The following is a 23,305-nucleotide window of genomic DNA, read 5'->3' on the forward strand; positions in this document are numbered from 1 at the left end:
ATTCCTTTGCGTTCACATCTACCACTTCAAATCAAGCCAAATTTGGTCTGCAGCGTTTTTTAGGCAGCGTAACAATTTAAGCAGTGTCTCCCCGGAAGCCAGAGAAAAAAAAGCTATTTTTTTTAACAGCCCAATGAACAGTATGAACACTTGTGACATCGGGCAGTTGGTTGAGCTGTATGCCTCGGATAACTGGTAGTTTTAGCATCTTCCTATCTGTTCATTACATGGCATTGTGTCTTAAATATCGCATTGTGTGTGTCTTGAGCGGATTAAAATATATGATTTGACTGTTAATACGACTGCAGGTAATGCAGCATATTTTTTTCCATCAAACGAGTAGATTTGCAAGTATATGACTACCGTCCTATATGGAATCTCTGTCCATTTTTTGAAATAAATCCTGCGTGATGAGAGCTTTTCTATATAGAATAATTAAGGAATTAAACAGAAAATCCTGCGTGACGTTGCCATCAATTCCACTCCGGACTACCGTTAGATGACCTCGTTCGTAGTCATTGAGATGGCGTCCCTTTTCGTTCACCGACAGTTACGGAGAGTGTGGCCGAAAGATTTCTTGGAATGAACTGAAATTTCTCTTTCGGACTTGTTTGAATTCTGCCAACATGCTATTGTATGTTGAAAACAAGGCATATCCGGTAAGCTATTTCATATTATGCCTCTAAATATGTTTTGCCTACATCACTTTTCGTATTGGGCACCTGCCATTATTAGATGGAATGACTGTTCAATTCAATTGTTGATGCATTGAGAGTTTGAAATATTTGGAATTTCATGGTGATCGGCAGCATATTGTAAAGTCAAGGTTACGTTGATCGAATCAGCCATCGGATTACCCATCAGTCCATCAACCTAGGCTCTGGAAATTACTTTTTAGTAGATATTGAGTGATTGCAATATCTTCAGAGAAATCGTATACCCTGTCGTCGTGATGATACTTGTCTACGTCTAACTGGTGATGCTACAGCCTAGATTACCTCCATAATCTTTTCATATAGCCTTTTCCATTCTTTATCCAGATCAGAGACCTAATTATTAATATCAGGTCATTTTAGTGATTTGAAAATTAATGTATAAAAAGTTCCTCTAATAACCAGCGTTAATATTGGAAGTTAGCAGCTGGAGCTGGAATAATCATATTAAACTATCACATCACGGCATTTTCCAATCTGCAATCCACTCATTTGAAAGATTGACACTTCATAACACTTGAACACTTCCCCATGCTGGGAACGCGACACTTTAGGAGACTTCTCATTATATTCAAATCTTGTTTTGAACTGATGGAAAAATCGAACTGATTCAAAATCGGATCACTCTCACAGGTTTGACCTCTTACTGACGTTGTCAAGCATCCCACCCAGATACCCAAAATATTGCATACAAATCATATGACGGAAATATGTCGACCATTCACCTTGAATGCCAAGCCGTGATTTCTCATATGGCCAAATACGACATGCATTTGTGGTCAATCCATCTGTATGACCACAAACAGAGGTTGTGTACATTTGAAAAGAGTTTCATTAAAATTGTACATTGTCATCATGATCAGGATGCCTTCCTGATGTCGCACACAGCGAGATGATGTTGCAAATAGGTTTTAGATTTTCATGCATACCAAAATCACACATAATAATAATTTCCGACTAACCCCAAATTGTTTCACTTCCATGAGTATTACCATGATCTTGCAACCTGGAAAGGAAATTCAAATGAGGCTACCATGTCAAGAATGCTCCTACACTTGTTTCAACTTGAGTTGTCGTCACATTTGTTTTAGTTTATATCAGTGGTTCCCAAACTTTTTCGGTGTGAGGGCCAAATTTAGAATTTCAGAGTACGGTCGGGGCCGCACGAATACTACGGCTATGAAACGGACCCAAACAGTCATCATGGCTATTTCGGAGTAGTTTTATTGCCCTGGCGAGATTTCAAAACTGTAAACTGTTTACCGCTACTTATCTGCTGCATTGGATGTCCGTTGAGTGAATCAGCTTTTCCCACCTAAACGCGCGTAGCGCGAGAAATTTCTTTAGTCTCATGACTGAATCGGTCAATATGATCGGGAATTGCATGTATTGCTATCAATTTTCATCCTGTCTCTGTTCACGTAATCTGATTTACCGGTAGAGCTGAGTGAGGTGTGTTTGAAAAGGTATAGGCCGCCTCAATAGTAATTAAACATCTCCGGCGGTATACCCGTTGGCAGCAACGTAACTGCACTTCGTCAGGACCCCGGGCTCCCATAGGGTGATAACCTGACCCCGCATTACGTTGTTCGCTTTTGCCACAAAATTAAACTGTTTAGTGAGAAAGCGCGACGCGCGAATATTTCGATAATTCATGATAAAATCGGTGAATAAGATCGGGAATTGCATTGTTGTCCTCTTTGCCCACGTAATCAGATTTACCGGTAGAGCTGAGTGAGAGGTGTCTTTGAAACTGCTGACCCCGTAAAATTAAACATCTTCGGGCGGGCGGACCCCTAGGTACGACTTCTTTACGTGATATTATTTTGTGACCTCCTGTCTGCTATATAAAAAAAATGTAGAATTGCCCAAACCTACTAAACTGAAAGATCACACGATTTCAGATTGGCATTTCTTCACTGGCATATAATTTTCTTTCCTGCGGGATGGTATTTGTCTTGTGAGGTACAGATTTCCAAGACAAGAACATTCGGCGCCAGTCATTTAGGCGCCTATATGGACAATTAAACCTGTATGTATTTTGTATATATAACGAAGTTTTTTGTATTTCGAAGTTTTTTGTCAGCATAAAAGCAGTCCTTTACGGCCAAGGCTTTCTCGCCGTCGATCGTTCTGACACACTTCTTGGAGTCACATGTTACATGGCCTGAAACTTTATATGTCTTAGTGCGTTGTGTTGCGGTCATGGCCAACGCTGATATACCCATTTCTATAAATCTTGCGTATTTTTCTTGGGGAAGAGTACCCAATAATCAAGATATGTGGCAAATCGAAATCGCACATAGCGCGAAAATTTTTGAAAAAGTTGCATAAATTTTCAAAAAATACTCTGTAATTTATGCTAATTCACGAAATAATTTTGGGCCCCCTTCGAGCTCGGCCCCCCTCAATTGGGGGGGGGGGGGATGGGGTGCGGCAGTTACGGCCCTGACTATAGGACTACCAATTATGCTGCTTTTAGCCTTCTAAGCAGTATGCATCTCGGCGTATTCAACCGTGAGTCACGTGTTGCACATCTAGTTATCATAGGGTTACCATGCGTCCTCTTTTAAGATGATTTGTCCTCTTTTTTGATTCTTTTTTAAAAGTGTTCTCGGAGGACGCCCAAATGTCTTCATTTTTGAGATTTTGTCTTCTTTTTTGAGGATTTTGGTTACATATAGGGCCAAATTCGACTGATATACATTAAGTCAGCACTGTAGGAACGCTACGGTGGCTATTTCGGGAGCTTGACAGGAAAGTTGACCTTTTTTCTGTCAACGTCCTGTTAATGTGAAAGAAAAACTGTATTTTCCGGGAGCCTCTTTTTCTTTTTTAGTCAAGCGACCACGAAGTGGGAAAAATTTACCATTTTTTCAGGAATTTTTTCCGATTTTGAAAGTTATCAATACCTATTTATATCTATAGCTACTGCTCGTTCAACTGGAAAGTTAGGGCACATTGCATTGAAACAGCAGCGACGTAACGTTAGCAGTCTATACTCACAACTTTCCTACAATTTTATAATTAAAAACTACAGAGGCCAAGTCGAGCAAGAGTATTTTATGAATATAAATTTTATTTATAGTCATAACTCGAATTCTTAATATATTTTGGGGGCCGCAAGAAGGCTATCTGGGGGCCGCACTTGGGAATCACTGGTTTATATTAATTCAGAACTGTGTGATATCTGGCCCGTTACATATAGCCACTATGTTGATGCGTCCCCGCTTTATGTCGTACACCAAAATGATCACATCAGCATCATGACTGTTTCCAATACCTGTACATCAAGCCAGTTGCAACTTGTTGTACAAGTTGTGTGCTCTCAAATGGCAAATATATAACATGTAATGATTGGAACATAGCTAATTATATGAATAATATAGTAGCTGTTATTCACAAATGAAGTAATGACATGATTATTATTTTCAGCTGAGGACCTTTGTTGTCTTATGTCAACCGGATGACACAGTCGCAAGAGTTCGGGCTCAATTGCTGCATTCTCTATATGAAATCGGCCACTCGAACCACCAATTCAGGTAGAATTCTGGAGTTATTATTGAGAACATGACACTGGTAGCCTATCTTGTTCACTTTTATTTTGAGTGAATTAAGATTATTGTCAATCGAGATTATTCACCGTAGGAAACAGTAAGTGTTCAGGAAAGTTTCATTATGCAATTAAACCCAATATTTCGTAGTACTTGAAAACCATATTTGTGCAGTTAGTGGTGTATTTATTTAGAAGGTAACAAGAGAAATATCATAACGGGACACTCATGTCCAGGGTTGTAACCAAGTCACAAGGTTCCGAGTCACGAGTCAATCTCACTTTTATAGTTTTGACTCGAGTCAAGTCGAGCCATTTTCAATTCATCACCGAGTCAAGTCAGAGTTCAAGCCATTGAGTAAAGGGTCGAGTCTGAGTCATAGTGTTGTGACTCGAGTCCAAGTCATTGTGATCACTGTTCAGTAGGGCTGTTCAAAAATAGCTTTTTTTCCCGAATCTTGATGGTTACGTGATTAAATCGTTAGGTTGCCTTAAAAAACGATGCACACCAAATTTTAATTCATTCCAACCAATAATCGCTGATTTCGTACAGTTTGAAAATTTTGAATTTACCCAAAGATGCAAAATATTTTTTTGTCAAATTTTTCTGTCAACCCCATGAAATTGTTGCGCTGTCTTCAAAGACGACGCAAAACACATTTGACTCAATTCCGACCCGAAGAAGCGGAGTTATTTGAGTTTTTCGATGATATTTCTTGGATTATCCACCGATCTAGGATAATCCCCAAATTATCGAAGAAAAACTCAAATAGCTCCGCTTCTACTGGTTGGAATTGAGTCAAATTTGTTTTGCATCGTCTTTGAAGACAGCGGAACAATTTCATGGGGTTAACAGTAAAATCTGACAAAAATTTTTTTTTGCATCTTTGGGTAAATTCAAAATTTTCAAACTGTACGAAATCCGCGATTATTGGTTGGAATGAAATAAAATTTGGTGTGCATCGTTTTTTAAGGCAACCTAACGATTTAATCACGTAACCAGCAAGATTCAGGAAAAACGTTTTTTTTTTAACAGCCCTACTTTTCAGTTTGGAGTTCAATCCGGTTCAGCCCACTTTTTCAACACTGTTCGTAGGATATAGAATGGCTCTTATTCATATTACCATCATTTTCCACTTTACTATTCTTCGAAATGACAGTGAAATGTCTGTCTTGGCCGTCCTAGTCTCGAGTCATATGACTTGGGTCGAGTCATGCACAATGACTCGAGTACAAGTCGAGTCAATACAAAAATTGACTCGAGACGAGTCATTTAACACATTTGAAAAATAGACTCGAGTCATCAAAAAATCGAGACTCAAGTCATTACAACCCTGTTCATGGCCAATGGGGGCACTGTTTTTTAAATACTTGCATCCCATTTGTTCTTCACCAAAATACACTCATAAATGTGATGCTTAGCCTACTCACTTTCTAGGGTTCTTAGATTTGCATTTCTCATCTTAGATTAAAATTAACAATCCCTCTACATCCTTATATGCTAGTACTCGCTGTAGACTTCAATCTGTTTAAGTTATTCTGTCTGCAATAGAATAACAAATCATTGGTCATTTGTGGCTAAAATTATGATCAAAGTAAATTTTTGTGTTGCTCACAGATTACGATACAAGGGCAACTACATGCGAGATTCCTACACGCTTGAGGAATATAAAATCTTAAACAATGCGGTAATTGGAATGGTTCCCTTGAATGATATTTCCGAGGTGAGTTGCAAGCAAATCTATTTTAACATTGGTCAGAAAAAGTATGCTGGAAGTTAATGAAATATTTGGAACGCATAGGCCTATGTCCTGATAAAAGGTGAATAATTACAATTACACTGTTGTCCTAAGTTGAACCTACTTGGTGTAATTAATTCAAGACAATAACTGCTCCGCTCATGTGAACATGGTAAACGTACCGTACTTGGTTTTGTACATTCTTATGACTAAACATCATATCTATCCTTAGCAGAAAACAAACAATTGGAATTATAAAGTCATTATGTACATGTAGCCTACATATTGGTTTTGTTGCATATTTGGTTAGTCATGCATCAAATATATCAATTACTACAATATTCAGACAACTTGATGTGCTACTTTGGCTTGACATTACGGTGCAAATTGCATTAAATTCTCAAAGAAATGTTCGCTTGTTGCAGTGGAAGAAGGACATGAGATTTCGGCAGAGAGAGAAGTCGGATAAAATGGAAGAATCGGAAGTGGAGGATCTGGTTCAAGTTGCGCTCAAGTCGGAAATATATTTGTTGGAAGTGAGGGAGAAGATACTCGGGGCGTTTAAGGTAAGGAACTTCCAATTTGATACTGTTGTTGGTCGTACATTAATCAGAACAGGGAGAGGCCTACATCCAATCGCGCTTGCTAATATCCATTGCTGAAAACAACATCAAACCAACCAATTTTCGATCATGAAAATCAGCGTTCCGGTAATGTTTTGATGTAAATTTTGATTTCAAATCACCGGCTAATGGCAAGCATGGTGACATGGTGATAAAATTCCTAATTCCTTGATATTCCTGATATTGGGTCTCAATATTATATACCGCATTGTAATCCAGTAGATCTCGACCTTTCGAGCTTGTAGACCCAATGGGAAGATGAATTCCTCAGTCCACTGCTAGCACATGAAAATTGTTAAAGATGGGTAGAATAGTAGCAATAATTCTACATATATGAAACTACCAATATTGATCCGTGGCCTTTTTGAATAGGATAATGGTAGCCTATGTGTTCCAACACTTATGGGTCGCGGATTTTAACAAACAGGAAACAAGAGTAGCATTCTACTGAATTGGTGCAGATATATTAAATACATTTAATGATTTAATAATTCTTTCAAGAACACATGTTATATTTATAATAATACCGGTATAAAATTAGGTTTTTGATGATTAGGCCTACTATCTTCTTTGTCATTCAGCTCTTCCCATGAAGGGGTTGTCACAGCGTATCGGTGATCCGCATCAATTGTGGTTTGGCCAAAGGTTTACGCCCAATGCCCTTCCTGTCTCAACCCTATGCATTTAGCCAGGCTTGTGACCTGCACTGGAATAGATTTGCTCATCAGAGACTGGTTGGTGACAGCCGCAGGTGCGAGCTGAAGCCTACCTGCAGTTTGTTAGACCACTGTTAAAACGACCGATCTATGATGGCTATTATATTATCATTAAATAAATTGTAATGGCCAGATTAAAACATAATAAGCCTTTTCTCCACTACTTTTGCTGTTGTAATGTGAAAATGTAGTCTATCATGCATGCAAAATGTGATAATATTAAATTGACTTCCTGCACCACGAAAATTAATAACTAACACCTTGCAAGTTGTAGGCCTACTCTTGTTCAGAGGTGGTCAAAGTATAGTCATCTTCGGTACTCAAGTAAAAGTCAAAAGTACATCATATATTTTCTAGTCAATTACAACTACAAGTAACAAGTTTCAAGAAATGTCTAAACTACTTCAAGTGAAGGTCTGAAATGTAGGTCTACTCATGTTAATAGTTTCAAAATTTAGATTTGGTCAAGCAGTGAATCGCAATTGACTTCCATATCACTTGGGTGCAATTTAGCATCTTCGCGTCCAACTCAAAATGATTAATGACACTACAAACAGATGCGGTTTTTAAAAATATTTTCTTCTACTGTGGTACAAGTGCTATTTTCCCCAGTTGGTATTCTCCAGTTCACTCATAAAGGCACTGCAAACACTCCCTATCTCAACTTTATACTTTACAAAATCCGATGTGTAAATTATGACAAATATGTGCTCATACGCAATATTGGAAACTCCATTTAATAGTGCCTTTTCGATATCAGACATTTATATATTTTACAATTTTATTGATGTATGTGCGAGGCGAAGTCCAGTTAAAAACCACTAACTTGATTGTAATTGTTCAGTCTCATTTAAAAGAAATTCCGTCTTTGCTGTGTGCTGTAGCTTCTATTATACAACCTAGTGTCACTTAACTGCACTGTAACAACTAAGCATCTTTCACATGTAACTTGTCAGAGATGAGGTGTAGGCTGCAATGTGTCATATACCATGAAACCTCTATTATGTCATTATGCAGAAGAATATGCTCCAAACTTCTATATCAATTTAAAATTTGATGCTTCTCTTTTCTAATTAATGGATAACCGCGTCGAACTTCTTGCATTTTGGAATTGAGATATAAAATTCAAATATATTTCACGGACTGGCGGGACAGGAACCTCTATAGTAGAGTACAGTAAAAAAGTCGAAGCACTTCTTCATTGACTACCTCTGCTTGTGTTTCAGATCATGCTGTTGATGCAAATACTGCTTGTTTTCCTGTCCATTTTCACCGTTTATTGGTACTTTTTCTTTGCCTACGCCGTCGTCTTGTTTTTGGCCTTCGTTTACTGCCCGACGTTCACCCGCATCGGAGGATGGGTGGGAAAAAATAGCGTGAGGTATTAAGACGCTGTGTTTTTGTTTGTTTACAAGTCGCTTGTCAGGTTTCTATGTATTTGCTTTCACAGACGTAAGGAATTTACGATTATATTTGGTGTGATAACACTGCTGATGATGGTGACTGGCGTGGTTCTCTTTTCGTTGATCGTAGTCGACTTGAAGGTAAGGCGGCCATTGTTTGCTTTACATTTATTGTATTTACGTCATCGATCCTGCCGAGATACCCTAAAGTGGTGGCTTTGTGTTTTCAATAAAATTCTAGGCGAGGATTTACAGTCGATACTGTAATCAGGGCTGCTGTTTGATCGTTTCAAGGCCAAATTGTTAAAATCTCTCTGTATTTTCTGATTATTGGTCGCGTAACAGAAGTATATTACAGTCAAACTTTATTCGAACACGAAAATGAGTAGACTTTGCTGCCAATTTGTCTGGCAATATAATACACAGATTATGCACCGGGCGGCATTAAACAACTATGTAGCCGTCAATTCGAACACATTTATGAAATGTATAATAAATGGTACTGATATCCATTAAGTTTTCCATTACGCCTATACATAATTTTGGGGTTGCAATATAATTTTGCTAGTATAATGAAACTATGTAGCTTCTAGTTAGGAGGAGCGATGTAGAAATGCAGCAACCCGTTTAAGTGTTAGCGAATATGTAGATTTATCATATTTATCATTTTATGAAATCCTGTAGCTTTTTTGCAGCTCTGACAAGTCACAAGCCATATGCCTATATGGCTATATCTATTTGGGAGTTGCTTTTTAATTGCAGCGGGCTATTTTTCAGTAACATTTCTTCCTTCAGGCTTCACCCTACCCTACCACCAAATGTGCGGAGGAGGCCAACAGCTGCTTGAGTTCAGCTAGAGACACTTTCGCGGAAGCTGTCTGTCTCTCGTATAAGGCACAATGCTACGAGAAGTCAGTTTGGACAGGTGAGCTTATGAGTCGGATTTTGGCTGCTTGTTGGCTTCCAAGTCAGATAAATTTTGCAATTTGCACATCTCGTTTGCCGCTGTCCTAACGCCATCTCCCATCTTTTGACGTTGCACGCCGTTTTCATGGACAAGTTCCTCTTTTTCAAACAAGATTCTGTCCGATCATAGTAGTTGGTAGAATGATGGTCGCAAATAAGATCAAATATGAATACTTACCTTAAAAGGCACTGTTACACCACGAGTCACGACTGTTCAGCTCAGGAATCTTAGCAACGATTTTTTGTAGTAGAAAATCAAATTATTGAACTATTTTCCATACAACACGTTTGTTACTTGGGTATTTATTTCCAGTTGTTATTTTATCGCGTAAGCAGCATACCCTCGACTACAATGTTCACATATTCGTTTCAGCCTGAAAGTGACAAAATTGGTAGGCTGTTACTCCAACAAGACTTTGGCCGTGGCCACTACATTTAATGGATAAAAATATAAAATGCGTCACAGATCCAAGATAGCTTCACGGCCAATTTCTCTGTGAATTGTCTACAAACTTCCTGGTACTTTGATATTCGTTTTGCAGCGGTTTATTTCGGCTTGGAAATGGTTGTCATGCTGGCTACATCGGTGTTCTGCTGGGTTTTGTTCAAGAATTTCAAATTTGAAGTCGGGGACAGGATCGAAAGTTATCTGATGCAAGTGAGTACTAAAGGCTAACGATCTTGTTTCTGTCCAACTACTTACTCAAGTGGTTTTGATTTAAAACTACTTCCAATTACACTTGACTGTGTTGACTACTATTTTTTGGTAGGTTTACATTACATATTTTAGTGAAATTGTCATAACTGACTAGCGGAATAGCCCCTGTATCATTGTAACCTAATGGTTACCAGGTGTCGGCACAACTCTACCATCTATTAGATATTCTCTTCGTCTAAGTTTTTTCACAAACATTTGCCATTCTCTTACTTCTGATAATGAACCCTGATTTGATATGGACTGAACTTGATAATTATTGTTGCATTACCTTCCAATCTGGAATTTTGAAGTTTTAGCGAATACCGTAATTCTAATCTAATCTAAAAGCTGAAAATCTTCTACCTGTCCTACTTTGCTACAGACTAAGGAAATCAGCCAAATTCTCGAGGCTTCCAGACACGGCTCTACGAACGAAAAGCGAAACGCAGCGTTCGAACTCGCGACCATGGCCGCGTCGGGAGACGATAATAAGTTTCTCATCGTATCGGAAGGAGGGTAAAGAAAGTCGTGCGATTGAATTAGTATTTTGACTGTGAATATGTGCTCCGTATACAGATTGGACGTTTTGATATCGTTGGGTTTGAGTTCCGACGCAACGACGCAGGAATACGCGACCGAAGCCATTGCGGAGTGTCTCGCGGTTCCTGCCATGCAAGATCAATTTGTTGCCATCGGAGGTATTCGAACAGTTTGAACCTTTCGAGTCGAAACGCATGAGATCATCGCCCTATTGGTGGTTCAATTATGCTTGGTAACAGATGAAATTCGATCAATACTTTCTATTTTGTACCCGCTGCCAGTTTCTACTAGGCAGGATTTCACCGATGATATGAACTTGGTAGGCCTAAAAATAATTATATTGGTAATCACTAGGGCAAGTTTTTGCAACTCTTTTTACAGCTTCTGGCAGCTTCCTAAATACTCCGAAGTTATGTAGCATGGTGTTTTAAGCTATTTGGAGGAATCTTATATTGTAACGTTTTTCATCTTTTCTCCATTTTTTCATGCAACTTGTTTGCAATTTTAACGATTTTTCATGCTACTTTTTGCAAGTTTTTTCGATCTTTCATGCGACTAACTTTTTACGGTAACTGATTGACACTATATATGTAAAAAGATCGCTTGATTTCACTGTCGTTTAAATTTGGGGTCCTTTCTGATTTGACGCACATTCAGGCTCGACCGTCGAAAAGTACATTTTCATTGGGTCGATTTTTTCAGGCTATTGATTTTGTAGGAGTCGCCAACACTGAGTTTTGCTACAGTGTTTTGGATACGGATCCATTCGTGTATCTCATACCCTAATAATTTCAAGCATCTTGTGCATAAATGCAACTTTTTACTGCAACTTTTGTGAAAAATAATAATCACCCTCTGGTTTTATTCAACGATTTTAATATTGCCACAATTAAATTGGGTAACGGAACATGCCAATTAACGCAGCCAATTTTCTAATGGCTTCTCTCTTAGCGGTAACAATGTAGCAAAGTAGTGAACACGTTGCAAATTATTGCAGGAATGAGAACGTTGACCGCATTGCTCAATACTAAAAATCGCCGGACTTTAAAAGAAGCAATCACCGCTATATCGTACGTGGTTCAAGATTCTGACGATAATAAATCCGCCGTTATCGCCGAACAAGGGTATTGTTTTAATCTCACTATCTTAATATATTGTGGGGTCTTTTTATCTGCACTTATGTATTTGTAGACTTGACGATTTGTTGGTGGCCTGCAAGCGCGCGAACAGTTCTGGCAGAAAATATCTCGCCGAAATCTACCTTGCCCTTGCCGATTGTGACGAAACAAGGTGCGGAATGTGTTAGTTTGATGAAGTATTTATCTTATTGTATTTGTCGATAGCATATGTATGTAGCCGGCGCTTGCAAATTTCTGACATGCAAGACTGTAAGTTCAAATCAAACTTGCAAGGGCATCTGAATCCAGCTTCCAATAAATGAGCGAAAGGATATATCTTTAATGTAATGTTAAGATCTGGACTACACGATATAAAAGACCGTTTCATTGGAGCTAATTCTGAATTTTGAAATATAAAATTAAATTTGCGACCATCTCGGCTTGAGTTTTGTCAACAATTTGCACAGACTTTGATTTATAAATGAAAAGTGACACAGGCCACTGCAAGAATACTCCCTATCATTAGTCTTGAGTTTTAGGGTTTTGATGCGCCAATTCTAATTTCCAATGCTATCTCGGGGCCAAGAAAGTACTCAACTGGATTTATGAGCATCATCACTGAAATAAGTTGGGGATATCGGGAATTGGTTTTGAAATACCATCGACTACTGAATTACGTACATGAATCGTTGTGCAATATGCATAGCTCTATTTTAGCCACTTGCCAATAGCCAGCACCCGGCACTTGTTCACATTCCCAACACTGAAAATTGAACGGTCATATTCAACCTTGATCACTTTCGGTAGGTTCGCATTGTCTTCTCGATTGGCTGCGACAGAAGCCCTTTCTCAACTGCTACGACGCTGTACCGACGAGGAATCGGTAAGAATGGTTTTGCAAGCTTTGGAGCTGATTTCCATCGAAGCGCCCGGCTCCCTTGTCGCGAATGTAAGTATGCGATGTATTCAGCATAAACGAGATCGCTATTAGAAAGATTACTCTCCCAGGAACCTCTCATGATGCTGCTTCTTGAGTTTCCGAAAAGAAATTTCGGCGTCGACCTGCATTCCGTCGTCGTGAAACTGCTTTTGCACTACGCCGAGAGTATCGAAGTAATTATGGATATATTTTTGCACATTTAACTTTGTGAGAAATGAAGTATTATAATTTGGGTTGGGTATAACCTTTTGAGTATCGAATCGTCTTTGAGTATCAATTGTACTGATTCGAGTGGACTAGTGAGAACTGTTTTTTTCATGTCTTCACACTAAGAGCAATGTTTTTTCAACAAAAACTATAAATTTATTATTATATACCTGTCGTTGGAGCTTCAAAACCTCGGTCGACCATATCTTACCACCGAAAATCATGTTGCACAAGGATATGAATGTTAATAGAATGGCATTTCTGTCATTGGTTCGCTCTAAGGCCATAAATTCTGCCATTGGCAAGCATCTGTTGGTTAATCCCGCTTGTCCGAAAAATTATCGAGACGACAGATTTCGCGCCGTCGTAAGGGGCAGTTCACACTTTCATTTGTGTGCCTTGGAGTCGACTATTATCAAAATACACCAGCCAAGGATGTGACAGCAAAAAGAGTGTACCATCTAAAAATGGTACATTGAACTCTCTCTATTCGAAATCTCATGCTGGTGACGTCATATTTTGTGATACGATTCCTGATATACAATGTTCTTTCCAATTCTCTACTCGTTGCTGACGATCACCCCTGACGAGTGTCAGCCGAAAATATTCGGGTTCATTTCAATATGGATATACTATTCAATTGTATATTGAAGTCCTGTACCTACAAGAAGCTGTGCGATTGTGAAACTGTGATATCACACAATGTAGGTTACTAACTGATGTTGACGGCTATTAACTGATAGCTAGCGCTACAACAATGCTTCTTTTCCTAATCTAATATTTTTGACACTTTCATGATGCTGCTTGTATCGTTGTGCCAATACCGACATTACATCCTGAATTGTCTTTGCAGACGTGCGACGTACTAGCCTCAGACCGCAACGCCGTAGATTCATTGCTACGTTTTGCCACGTCGAGCGATGCCCAGATGAAGAAATCACTCGCAATCATTTCATTACGCATGTCGGAATCGTGGCAGTACAGGTTATTTCGTTACGGCTAATTGACGTATGATCGAATCAGCCTGACTGTTTTTCGTACAGGAGTCAACTGCAAGATGACGGACTGTCTGATTTGCTGAAATATCTACAAACTTCGTCGACTGATAGAGACACTTGGAATATGGCTGACCGGGCGATTCATAATCTCGAGGTGAGTTGAGATGCGGTTCAGTCAAAGTGTGCGATCAAAGACGCACATTTGGTCAGCAAACAAGTTCATCTACTTTAACTTATACTTCAAGTAAATGTTGCCTAGTTGTACTATTGTATCAATCAAGTGGCTATGTTTTAGACTACTTCTTCTTGACAATTTTCGTTTTTTTTAGCTACAGCTAAGCCTGCGCTACTTACATTTTTACTTGAAAGATGCCACCTGTCTTTTACTTACTTCGACGTTACTTAAACTTCTACTGGAGTATCAACACTGAATACTTTGACCACCTCTGCAAAGGCGCTTTAGGAGTTGGTTACTGACTTGTACAAAGTACTCAGTTTGTTGACGATTGACTAACTAACGTTTTTTAGTAGTTCCAGTTCTTGTTGCGGGCATCGAAAAGCGGGTGGTTCTAGTTCTAGTTCTAGTTGCATATTTTGAACAGTGATTAGCTCTAGTTCTAGTTGTGGATATTGAAAAGTGAGTAGTTCAAGTTCTAGTTCTATTCACAGATTTTGAAAAGCTGATAGTTCTAGTTCTAGTTGTGGATATTGAAAAATGAGTAGTTCTAGTTCTAGTTTTAGCTCTCTCTTTCATGCTGGTGACGTCATATTTTGTGATGCGATTGTTGATATACAATGTTCTTGCCAATTCTCTACTAGTTGCTGACGATTACCCCTGACGAGTGTCAGCCGAAAATATTCGGGTTCATTTCAATATGAATATACTATTCAATTGTATAAGTGAAAAGTTTGCACTATATTCTGTGGTGCATTAGTTTTGAAAAGTGAGCAGTTCTAATTACAAGTTTCATAAAGTAAGTAGTTCTAGTTTTAGTTCTAGCTGCGGATTTTGAAAAGCTGGTAGTTTTAGTTCTAGTTTCAAGTTTTGAAAATTGATAAGTACTAGTTCTAGTTGCGCTTTTAGAAAATCCAGTAGTTTGTAAATGTCTAGTTGGTTAAATTAGTCGTGTCGCAACTCGAGTAGACCTAGAAGTTGTTGACGCTGTACGATTTTGATTTGCAAGAGCATATTACCACTATTTGAAGTAGATATGGAGATATGGACGGGGAAACTATGTGGTGCTCGAATATTCTACTCGACAGTAAATTCTCGACTTGGAATCGGACCGTTCAATTTAGCCCATCCCTACCGATTACAAAATTGGAAGCCTTCATCATGAAACAGAAGCTATGCAGTTTTAACGAATATGATAGATTATTATCCCGTTATCGATGCATTCTACATTATTTTATATTGAAGAATCGGAACTTGGACCGAAAAACGGCCTGTCTGAAATAAGTGTATATCCACTTTTTTTTATCTGCAAGTTGTGAGAGCCCTCTAAAGTAAATATAGAAACTAGATGTGCTGAGTTACTGACTACAGCTTCTATATGTTCTGCTTTGGTATGAGTGAGCCTGGGTAGGCTCGCAGATCGATTCTGGTCATTATTAATTTTTGGTAAGACTAGGCTGCTGGTTGGCCTTTATCACTCATCATTTAATAATCCTTTATGCAATCACTAAAAAAGTACTTCCAAGCAGCTATTGTATTATGCAATTCAATTTGCCATTTGTATGAAATTGAGCATGCGACAAGTGAAAATTTTTGTACTAGAACTCCGCCGTGCGAGATGCTGATACCAAGAGTCTGGGTCAGAATCCATTCTCTTCACACGCTGATCTGGTTGGAGATATAAATTTGGAAACAGCTTCTTTAAGGGCGAGAACGCAGTCTGACGCCTCTAACTCCAATATACCGGGTACCAGTAGACTTTGAGATGCAGATACGAATGTTCAGCAATGGAGACTTGCGATTACCACTGTTTATATAAGCACTTCACTTTATTACTATATTGTTGTATACGTCAGTCTTTGATATTTTTGATCATATTCGTATAGGTATGGTCGGAATCATGTATTGCTTTATAAATTTGCACATCACAGTAGTGCCTATATGTATCATGCAATAATATTATCCCATTGTGAGCCCACGGCTGGTTGATTGGTGTTTCGAGGCAATCTTTTACTTCGAGCTAGTGGAGAGCGTGCCAGACATACTGCAGTTTTCCGTAAGACTTTCCAGCCAGAAGGCGAATTTTTGACCAAGTTGACTAAAAAAAGGTTAACTCAACGGAAAGTAGACGCGGAAACCGGTTTTCCAAGCACCTACTCGGTAAAATGACCTTACTTTTAGTCAATTCACCAACTACCATAGTTTTATACGTCCTCTACCGGATCGGACCAAATTATATCTACATCCACCTGTTCGGGTCCACATCCCCCGAAAAAATTAAATCACGAGTCTCCGAACCCACAATGAAAAATTCACCTCGTAACGAAGCAAGCGATTTTTCGTCGAACTTTGGACACTAAAGCAATATCTAGGCTACCCACTCTTGAACGCTTTTTGTAGCTTTAATTCGGATGTCTCTGACATGCGGCCGGCGGCCGCATCGTAGAGTTACTTAGAATCGGACTGCTCGGTGACAAAAGGAAACTGACTCGGGTCAAACATTAAAATCAGAGAATTACTTGTGACTCGGAACGCCGTGCCTTGTGTTACGCCACGGACGAAACTAAGTTATTCTCGTACCATGGGGATCAGAAGGTCGTAGCTTGGTAGTTTAGTAGAGCAGTGGTTATTAACCTTTTCCCCTCCAGCTCCCCTTTTCAGAAATTCGAATGGTCTGCCCCCCGCATATTTTAAGGCAAGGATCGGCAACCTACGGCTCGCGGGCCGGATCCGGCCCGCCGAGCGAAATCGTCCGGCCCGCGACGAAATAACTAGTTACCACGTGAATACGGCCCGCCGTTTCGTAATGAGATCCAATCTGCAGTGCAGCACCGCTTGGAAAGAATGCGGCATTGCTCCGATATAAAGTATCCTACGTCGTATTAGTCTATTGTTAGCCTACGCCATAAAACTGATGCGAAGGCGGTCGACTAGTAGCCTATCTCGTACTAATAGTAGGAGATGGAGAATGTCTGTGGAGTAGACTAGACCAGTGCTTATCAAGTGGGTGTATCGCGTAACCGAGGGTTTTTAAGGGTTTACCACTCATATAGGGTGCGACAATAAAGGTGCCGTTCCTCTGCTCAGGCGCAATGATAAAATCTCAAACTTTCCCTGTTTCATTCTAGATAACTAGCATCCGTAGGTTAGTCATCCGTGGTTTAATTCACCAGAACACATCGCCAAGACAACAAACCTTAATAATGTTTTGGACACAATGGTGAAAGCTGATTTTGTCTCACAAACTGAATAACCGACAGTTAGCTAACCTCAAATATTACTAGAAGCAGAGCATCAATATGGCGATGTCTTGTATATCTGCCATCGTCGCGCATTAAGTCGAGAAGCTATGCTTGCACGAGTGTATGAACTGAGAAATGAAATAGCAACTTTCCTTGAAAATACAAACATCACCGACTCATAATCTTGTCATCGAAAATAGCTTTCGTAGTACATTTAACGTCACATCTAAACATGAGATGTTGAGACGCATTCGAACCAAAACTGCGACTATGGGAATGTCAACAGTACAAAGAAAATTATGCTCACTTTCCTATACTGGAGGAGAGTAAACCTAGTACCAGTACTATACATTTGTAACTGTGATATACGAAATTAAATTACTGAATTTCCACCCGCTTTTCCGACATTCGTTCTGTACTAAATAAATTCTGACTACTCAGTACTCCGTTTAATGTGGACGCTAAAACCATTGCCAGAAAATTTCAAATGGGCCCATTTGAAATGCGATGCAGTTGAATTGAATGACAAATTTCATACAAGAGCATATCGCTGAATGACTTTGACAAAGAGTACGTTCTTGAAATGGGTCTTCATCCCAGCTTGACCAACAATGCAAAAGAAATGCCATCGACTTTTGTTTTCAACGATGAAATTCACGAAGAGCAAGCTAAGATGACGTATTCCAACGTATATTTAGAATATGGTCTGATTCTTGCTTCATCTGACTTGTTACCAGAAGTTGAAAACTTTCACAATCAAGCTGCGCCAAGTGTCACATTTATCATGCGTTGTTAAAGTGTAAATACATGTGTTTTGCTCTTTTTGTGATTTGTATGATTGAGATTGCAGCATTGTAGGGTAATATACCGACGTGAGCGATAAATATAGCGTTAGGAAAACTTCCGGCCCGCCGAAATGTTGTGCACTCGAAATTTGGCCCGTCACTAACAAAAGGTTGCCGACCCCTGTTTTAAGGCTTACCCGAAAAACGATTGAGAAGAGGTCGGATTACTCCAGTCGGTCTTTATTACAGTTGTTTACTTTACTATTGAGAATATTTCACGTTCGTATCGCGCCCAATGACTACTCGACTGATTAATCATCTAATAATTGGACCAACCATATATTCGAGATCAAATTGAGGTTGTTGGAACAACCGTAGGATATGGGCTCATACCTTTGTTACCAATTGTGTTATAGTTTAATGTAGCATACACATCCCGAATCGACCTCCACGATTGGCGATAAGGGGGACTTCATTTTATTGGGATTTGTTTTATTGCTTTGTACAACTACAAAATCTACTGAAATGTGGTTTAGAGTTTAGACGTAGCCTATACTCAATACTTATATTGAATTTAGCTCGCTAAAATTTTTTGGGATAATGCATCCAGTTCTTCACTTCTTTTCAATACAACCTCCATTGCAATAAAAAATTTATTGAACTCGAACACTTTTCGGGTGCCTCTTTTCAAGAGTTAACGGCACACAATGAAAAGCAAAGCGATTGAAGTGCAGCAGTTTCACTCTTCTGTGCGTTCTAAATGCGAACACATTCACACCGCAATGACGTAACATGTCGATTTAGTGGAAAAGTGATAATATTGCGAGTGAATATTGTTGTTGGGTTCGCCCTTCAAGCTTCGAAGTAAATCACCGCACGATACCCCCGGAAAAAGCAACGAACACCCTGAGAACAACGGGAGTGCGATATCTGTGATTTTTCTACTGCAATGATTTTAGTACTTGATTAATCAATAATACGACACGCTGATGGTAAAATAATTAAGCTCTGTACCTCCAAGAAGCTCTTCGAATACAATAAGTGATAAGTTTCTTCATTTTATTTTTGTGTAGGCTAATAAATTCCGACTAGCTGGTGCGAATGAAATTTAAAAAAAAAGAACGAATGGAGCTCTAAAAGGTTGACAATCATCGTCTTCATTGGCAAATAATTTTTTCTGCGGCATGGCATTTGTCTTGCAGATCGCCATGACCGAAGCATCTGGCGCCAACCATATATCTGCTCCTATGGAACTTGAACCTATATGTATTTATTGTATATATATCGATGTTTTCGGTCAACATTAGAGAAGTCCTTTTTGGCCAAGGTTTTCTCGCTGCCGATTATACCGACACACTTCTCGGAGTCGCTTGTCACAAGACCTAAAACCTCATATGTCTTGATGCGTCCTGGCGCGGTCATGGCCGAAGCCGAAATGCCAATATCTATAAATCATGCGTATTTTTCCAGGGCGCACAATAACGAAGAGATTTGGCAACATTATATCGCGCATGGCGCGAAAAAATCTGTATGAAGTTGCATATATTAAAAAAGAATACTCTGTAATTTACATTAATTCACGAAATAAATTTGGGCCCTCTTCGAGGTCGCCCCCAATTGGGGGGTTTGGGGTGCGGCAGTTACGGTCCTGCGTAACGTCGACTGTTTTTACTGTAAATCGTCCATAGGCTCATACTAAATGGTTTTTCGGACGTATTTGCACAATTATGGTACAATTAGAGAAAGTTTGAAAAAACGCCATGTTGTTCTTTTCAAAAAGGCATTTGTTTAAAACACTGCCTAAAACATGTTTTAAACAAAGTGTTTTCAAACGCCGTTTGTTTTAAATGCAACTCATAGTTATAATACTGATGTTTCGAATAGAGAAGGCTTTGAAAACGTTTGTGGAGTGTGGATTGAAGTGGTTCTCGAATAGGACTCATTCGCGTTCGCTTGAACCACAGCTATGAGCTCAATTGATGCCAAAGAAATTCAGTAAGTGAAGCAAGCAATGTAATTATATATAGTCGATTTGGTGACTGCAGGCATTCCACTTGCGCGTCAAATTTATTGGATAGTGAATGCGTTTATGTGGTGATGAGCTGAAGCCGCAACCTGTTACGTTACTAAGGGCACTGCTGAGTATTCGAGTAATTATAGCCTACTTGGGTACCTGTGATACCATGAAACTACGTTCAATATCGGTCCGTCAAGTTTACTGCGTGTACTGATGTAATATTGCAAGAAAATGATCGCGTTTCAATATCTTGATGATGATATTTCGCCCCGAGATGGTAATCTTCAGTATTAGTACAATTATAGACCTGTAGCCTATAGATTCGAATCCGACCGATGTCAGATTTGTTCGCCGATATAACATATTTTTGCCGATTAAGTCGATATTTTCTGCCAATATGCAAATGCGATATAGTTCGACTAAATCAGGGGCGGCCAACCTTTTTGCTATTCACGGTCGTATTTCAATCAACCATGTGGCCAACGGCCGCGTTTGAGGACACCTAGTGGTAATGAACCAGCTGGCCGCCAAATACCTATGTCAACCTGTCGATGTCCATTTCCGGTGAACTCTGGACTAATCGATATATTGATATCGACTTACTATACCCAATGAAATCGCGACTGTTAATGTTCTGGGAATGGATATGGTAAATTTTCCAGATTCAGGAATGAATTTCGTCGATGATAGCAGAGGTGGTCAAAGTAGTCATGAAAGCAACTCCAGTAGAAGTAGAAGTAGTGGCGAAAAAAATCTACTCTAGTACGAGTAGAATTACTCCTTCCTTAGGCCACCTAAAACGACTTGAAGTAAAAGTAGAATTGACTGGCTTTAAATCGACTCAAGTAAATATGTAGTTTTGAAAACAGTCTTAATTCGTTCGCATGGATTGTCAAAAGCTGGAAATTGAGCTATGCGGAAGGTACAGAGAGCTTGATTCGTATTGATGCATCGCAGTAGGTGTCAATTTTCGACAGAATATGTATTTCTGCGCAACATGGGATGCAAATTAGAGTATTGATATGAAAATGCGATACTAATCCTTTGTTTACTAGAAGACCGAGTTTTAGAGGTTATCATGGCATGGCGCCCTACCCCATATTATAAGGCACCAAGTTTAGGCGAAGAACATTACGAAGAAGTGGTATCGAATACGGTTTCAACACTTTCCGCGATTAGTATACGTTAATAACAAATATTATGGATCGTAAAAATTATATTTAGTGGAGCTTTATTTTCGGAAAATAGAGGCATTACTGCACGTGCTTTTATGCTTCAATATGTATGTTCTACAGGCAAAAGAACTGAAAGTAATTTGAATTCAAAGTATGATACTCGGAATTTAAAGTGAAATATAAATACCACTTCTAAAAAACGGAAAATATATTTCATGTGTTTTGTCCATAAACCTTCAAAGGTGATCTGCTAAAACAGGTGTAACGTTCAAAAAAGCTGGATTTTCCAGATTAGCAGGACACGTCATGGGCTGATAGATTACGATATGATAGGTCATAGGTAATTAATCAATTGCAAGATTGCGAAACGGTAGTTTCAAATGTTATGGTGGGCCATATTTACTGTGATGAAATATTTGATATGGGCGACAATGCGGTGTGAGCGAAATCAAGCAATCCGGTACCTAAATAATATTCACTGATACTTTCGTGAAAACATATTTGTCACTCTATAACTACTGTGCGCGAAGCGCAACAAAATCTCTGGGCTTTACTTGACTTTTATGAATATTGAATATTGGTACTCCGTAAAAAACAGCCCCGAAATTCCCTGGCCTATCTTTCGTATTGGGGATTAAACTACTACCACTTGACAAACTGAAAATAGCGAAAAGTAAGTAGATCACAAAATATTACGAAGTATAAGTAGAAGTAGAGGAAATCAGATCTACTTGAGTAAGTACCAGAAGTAGAGGAAAACTACCTGAGTACTTCAAAAAAGTAAAACTACTTCGTTACTGACCACCTCTGAATATTATTAGTTGCACCTATTACTTTCAAATATTTATCCTTTCTCAGCCCAAGTAATCAGCATCAGATTCGTTGGTAGAGTGGATGGAGGGGGTGTCTTCGAAAATTTAGGGCAAGTTATGAATGATCAGAGGTGGTCAAAGTAGTCAAGAAAGCTACTCAAGAAGAAGAAGAAGTAGCGACGAAAAAATCTACTGAACTACGAGTAGAAGTACTTTTTCCATAAGCAACCTAAAACTACTTGAAGTAGAAGTAGAATTGACTAACTTTAAGTCTACTCAAGTAAGCAAATTGAGCTATGCAAAAGATGCGGAGCTTGATTCATATTGATGCATACAAGGAGGTATTCAACTTTCGACAGCATAAGCATTCGTCCGCATCATGGGATGAAAATGATAGTATTGATATGGAGATGCGATACTAATCCTCTGTTTAATCGAACAGCACGTTTTAGAAAATGTCATGGTATCGCGGACTCCCCCATATTATATGACCCTTAGTTTAGTCGAAGAGCAATACGGAGAAGTTGCATCGGATACAGTGTAAACACTTCGTGCGATTAGGAAAAAATATTGTGGATCGTAAAAATGCCATATTGTGTAGCTTTATTGCCGGAAATTGAAGGCATTACTACACTTGCTTTTATACTTCGACGTGTATGTTATCCAGACAAAAGAACTGATAATAATTAGAACTCAATGTATATGGTACTGGAAAGTGAAAGTGAAATTAGAAAGTTTCAAAGGTGGTATGCTAAAACTGCTCTAAAACTAAAAAAAGTCTGAGTCCACTTTTCCAGATTAGGGCACGCCATGGACATGCTAGATTACGATTTGATAAGTAAATGCTAGATTGCGAAACATCAGTTTCAAACGTTATGATGATGCT

At 39.0% G+C, this 23,305-nt stretch overlaps 1 protein-coding gene and 1 pseudogene across 2 annotated transcripts in view; one reads left to right on the forward strand and one right to left on the reverse strand.

Annotated features, from left to right (window-relative positions):
* The window catches only part of LOC145450005 (peptidyl-prolyl cis-trans isomerase pseudogene), a 430,289-nt pseudogene that overhangs the window by 61,476 nt on the left and 345,508 nt on the right, over window positions 1-23,305 (reverse strand). The gene's annotated exons all lie outside the window — the stretch shown is intronic.
* On the forward strand, window positions 503-16,366 carry LOC145450555 (uncharacterized). Its single transcript, XM_080329074.1, has 17 exons — window positions 503-659; window positions 4,149-4,255; window positions 5,885-5,990; window positions 6,431-6,571; window positions 8,571-8,725; window positions 8,795-8,888; window positions 9,543-9,672; window positions 10,256-10,371; window positions 10,793-10,926; window positions 10,987-11,108; window positions 11,948-12,074; window positions 12,142-12,240; window positions 12,876-13,017; window positions 13,077-13,181; window positions 14,069-14,199; window positions 14,259-14,367; window positions 15,991-16,366. Exons 1-17 carry the CDS (start codon window positions 627-629, stop codon window positions 16,150-16,152), a joined length of 2,013 nt encoding a protein of 670 aa, XP_080185200.1. The 5' UTR covers window positions 503-626; the 3' UTR covers window positions 16,153-16,366.

Source organism: Botryllus schlosseri, chromosome 11 (genome assembly GCF_051294905.1).
Source record: "Botryllus schlosseri isolate E-star chromosome 11, Bs_hap1, whole genome shotgun sequence".
In the NCBI taxonomy this organism is placed as follows: domain Eukaryota; kingdom Metazoa; phylum Chordata; class Ascidiacea; order Stolidobranchia; family Styelidae; genus Botryllus; species Botryllus schlosseri.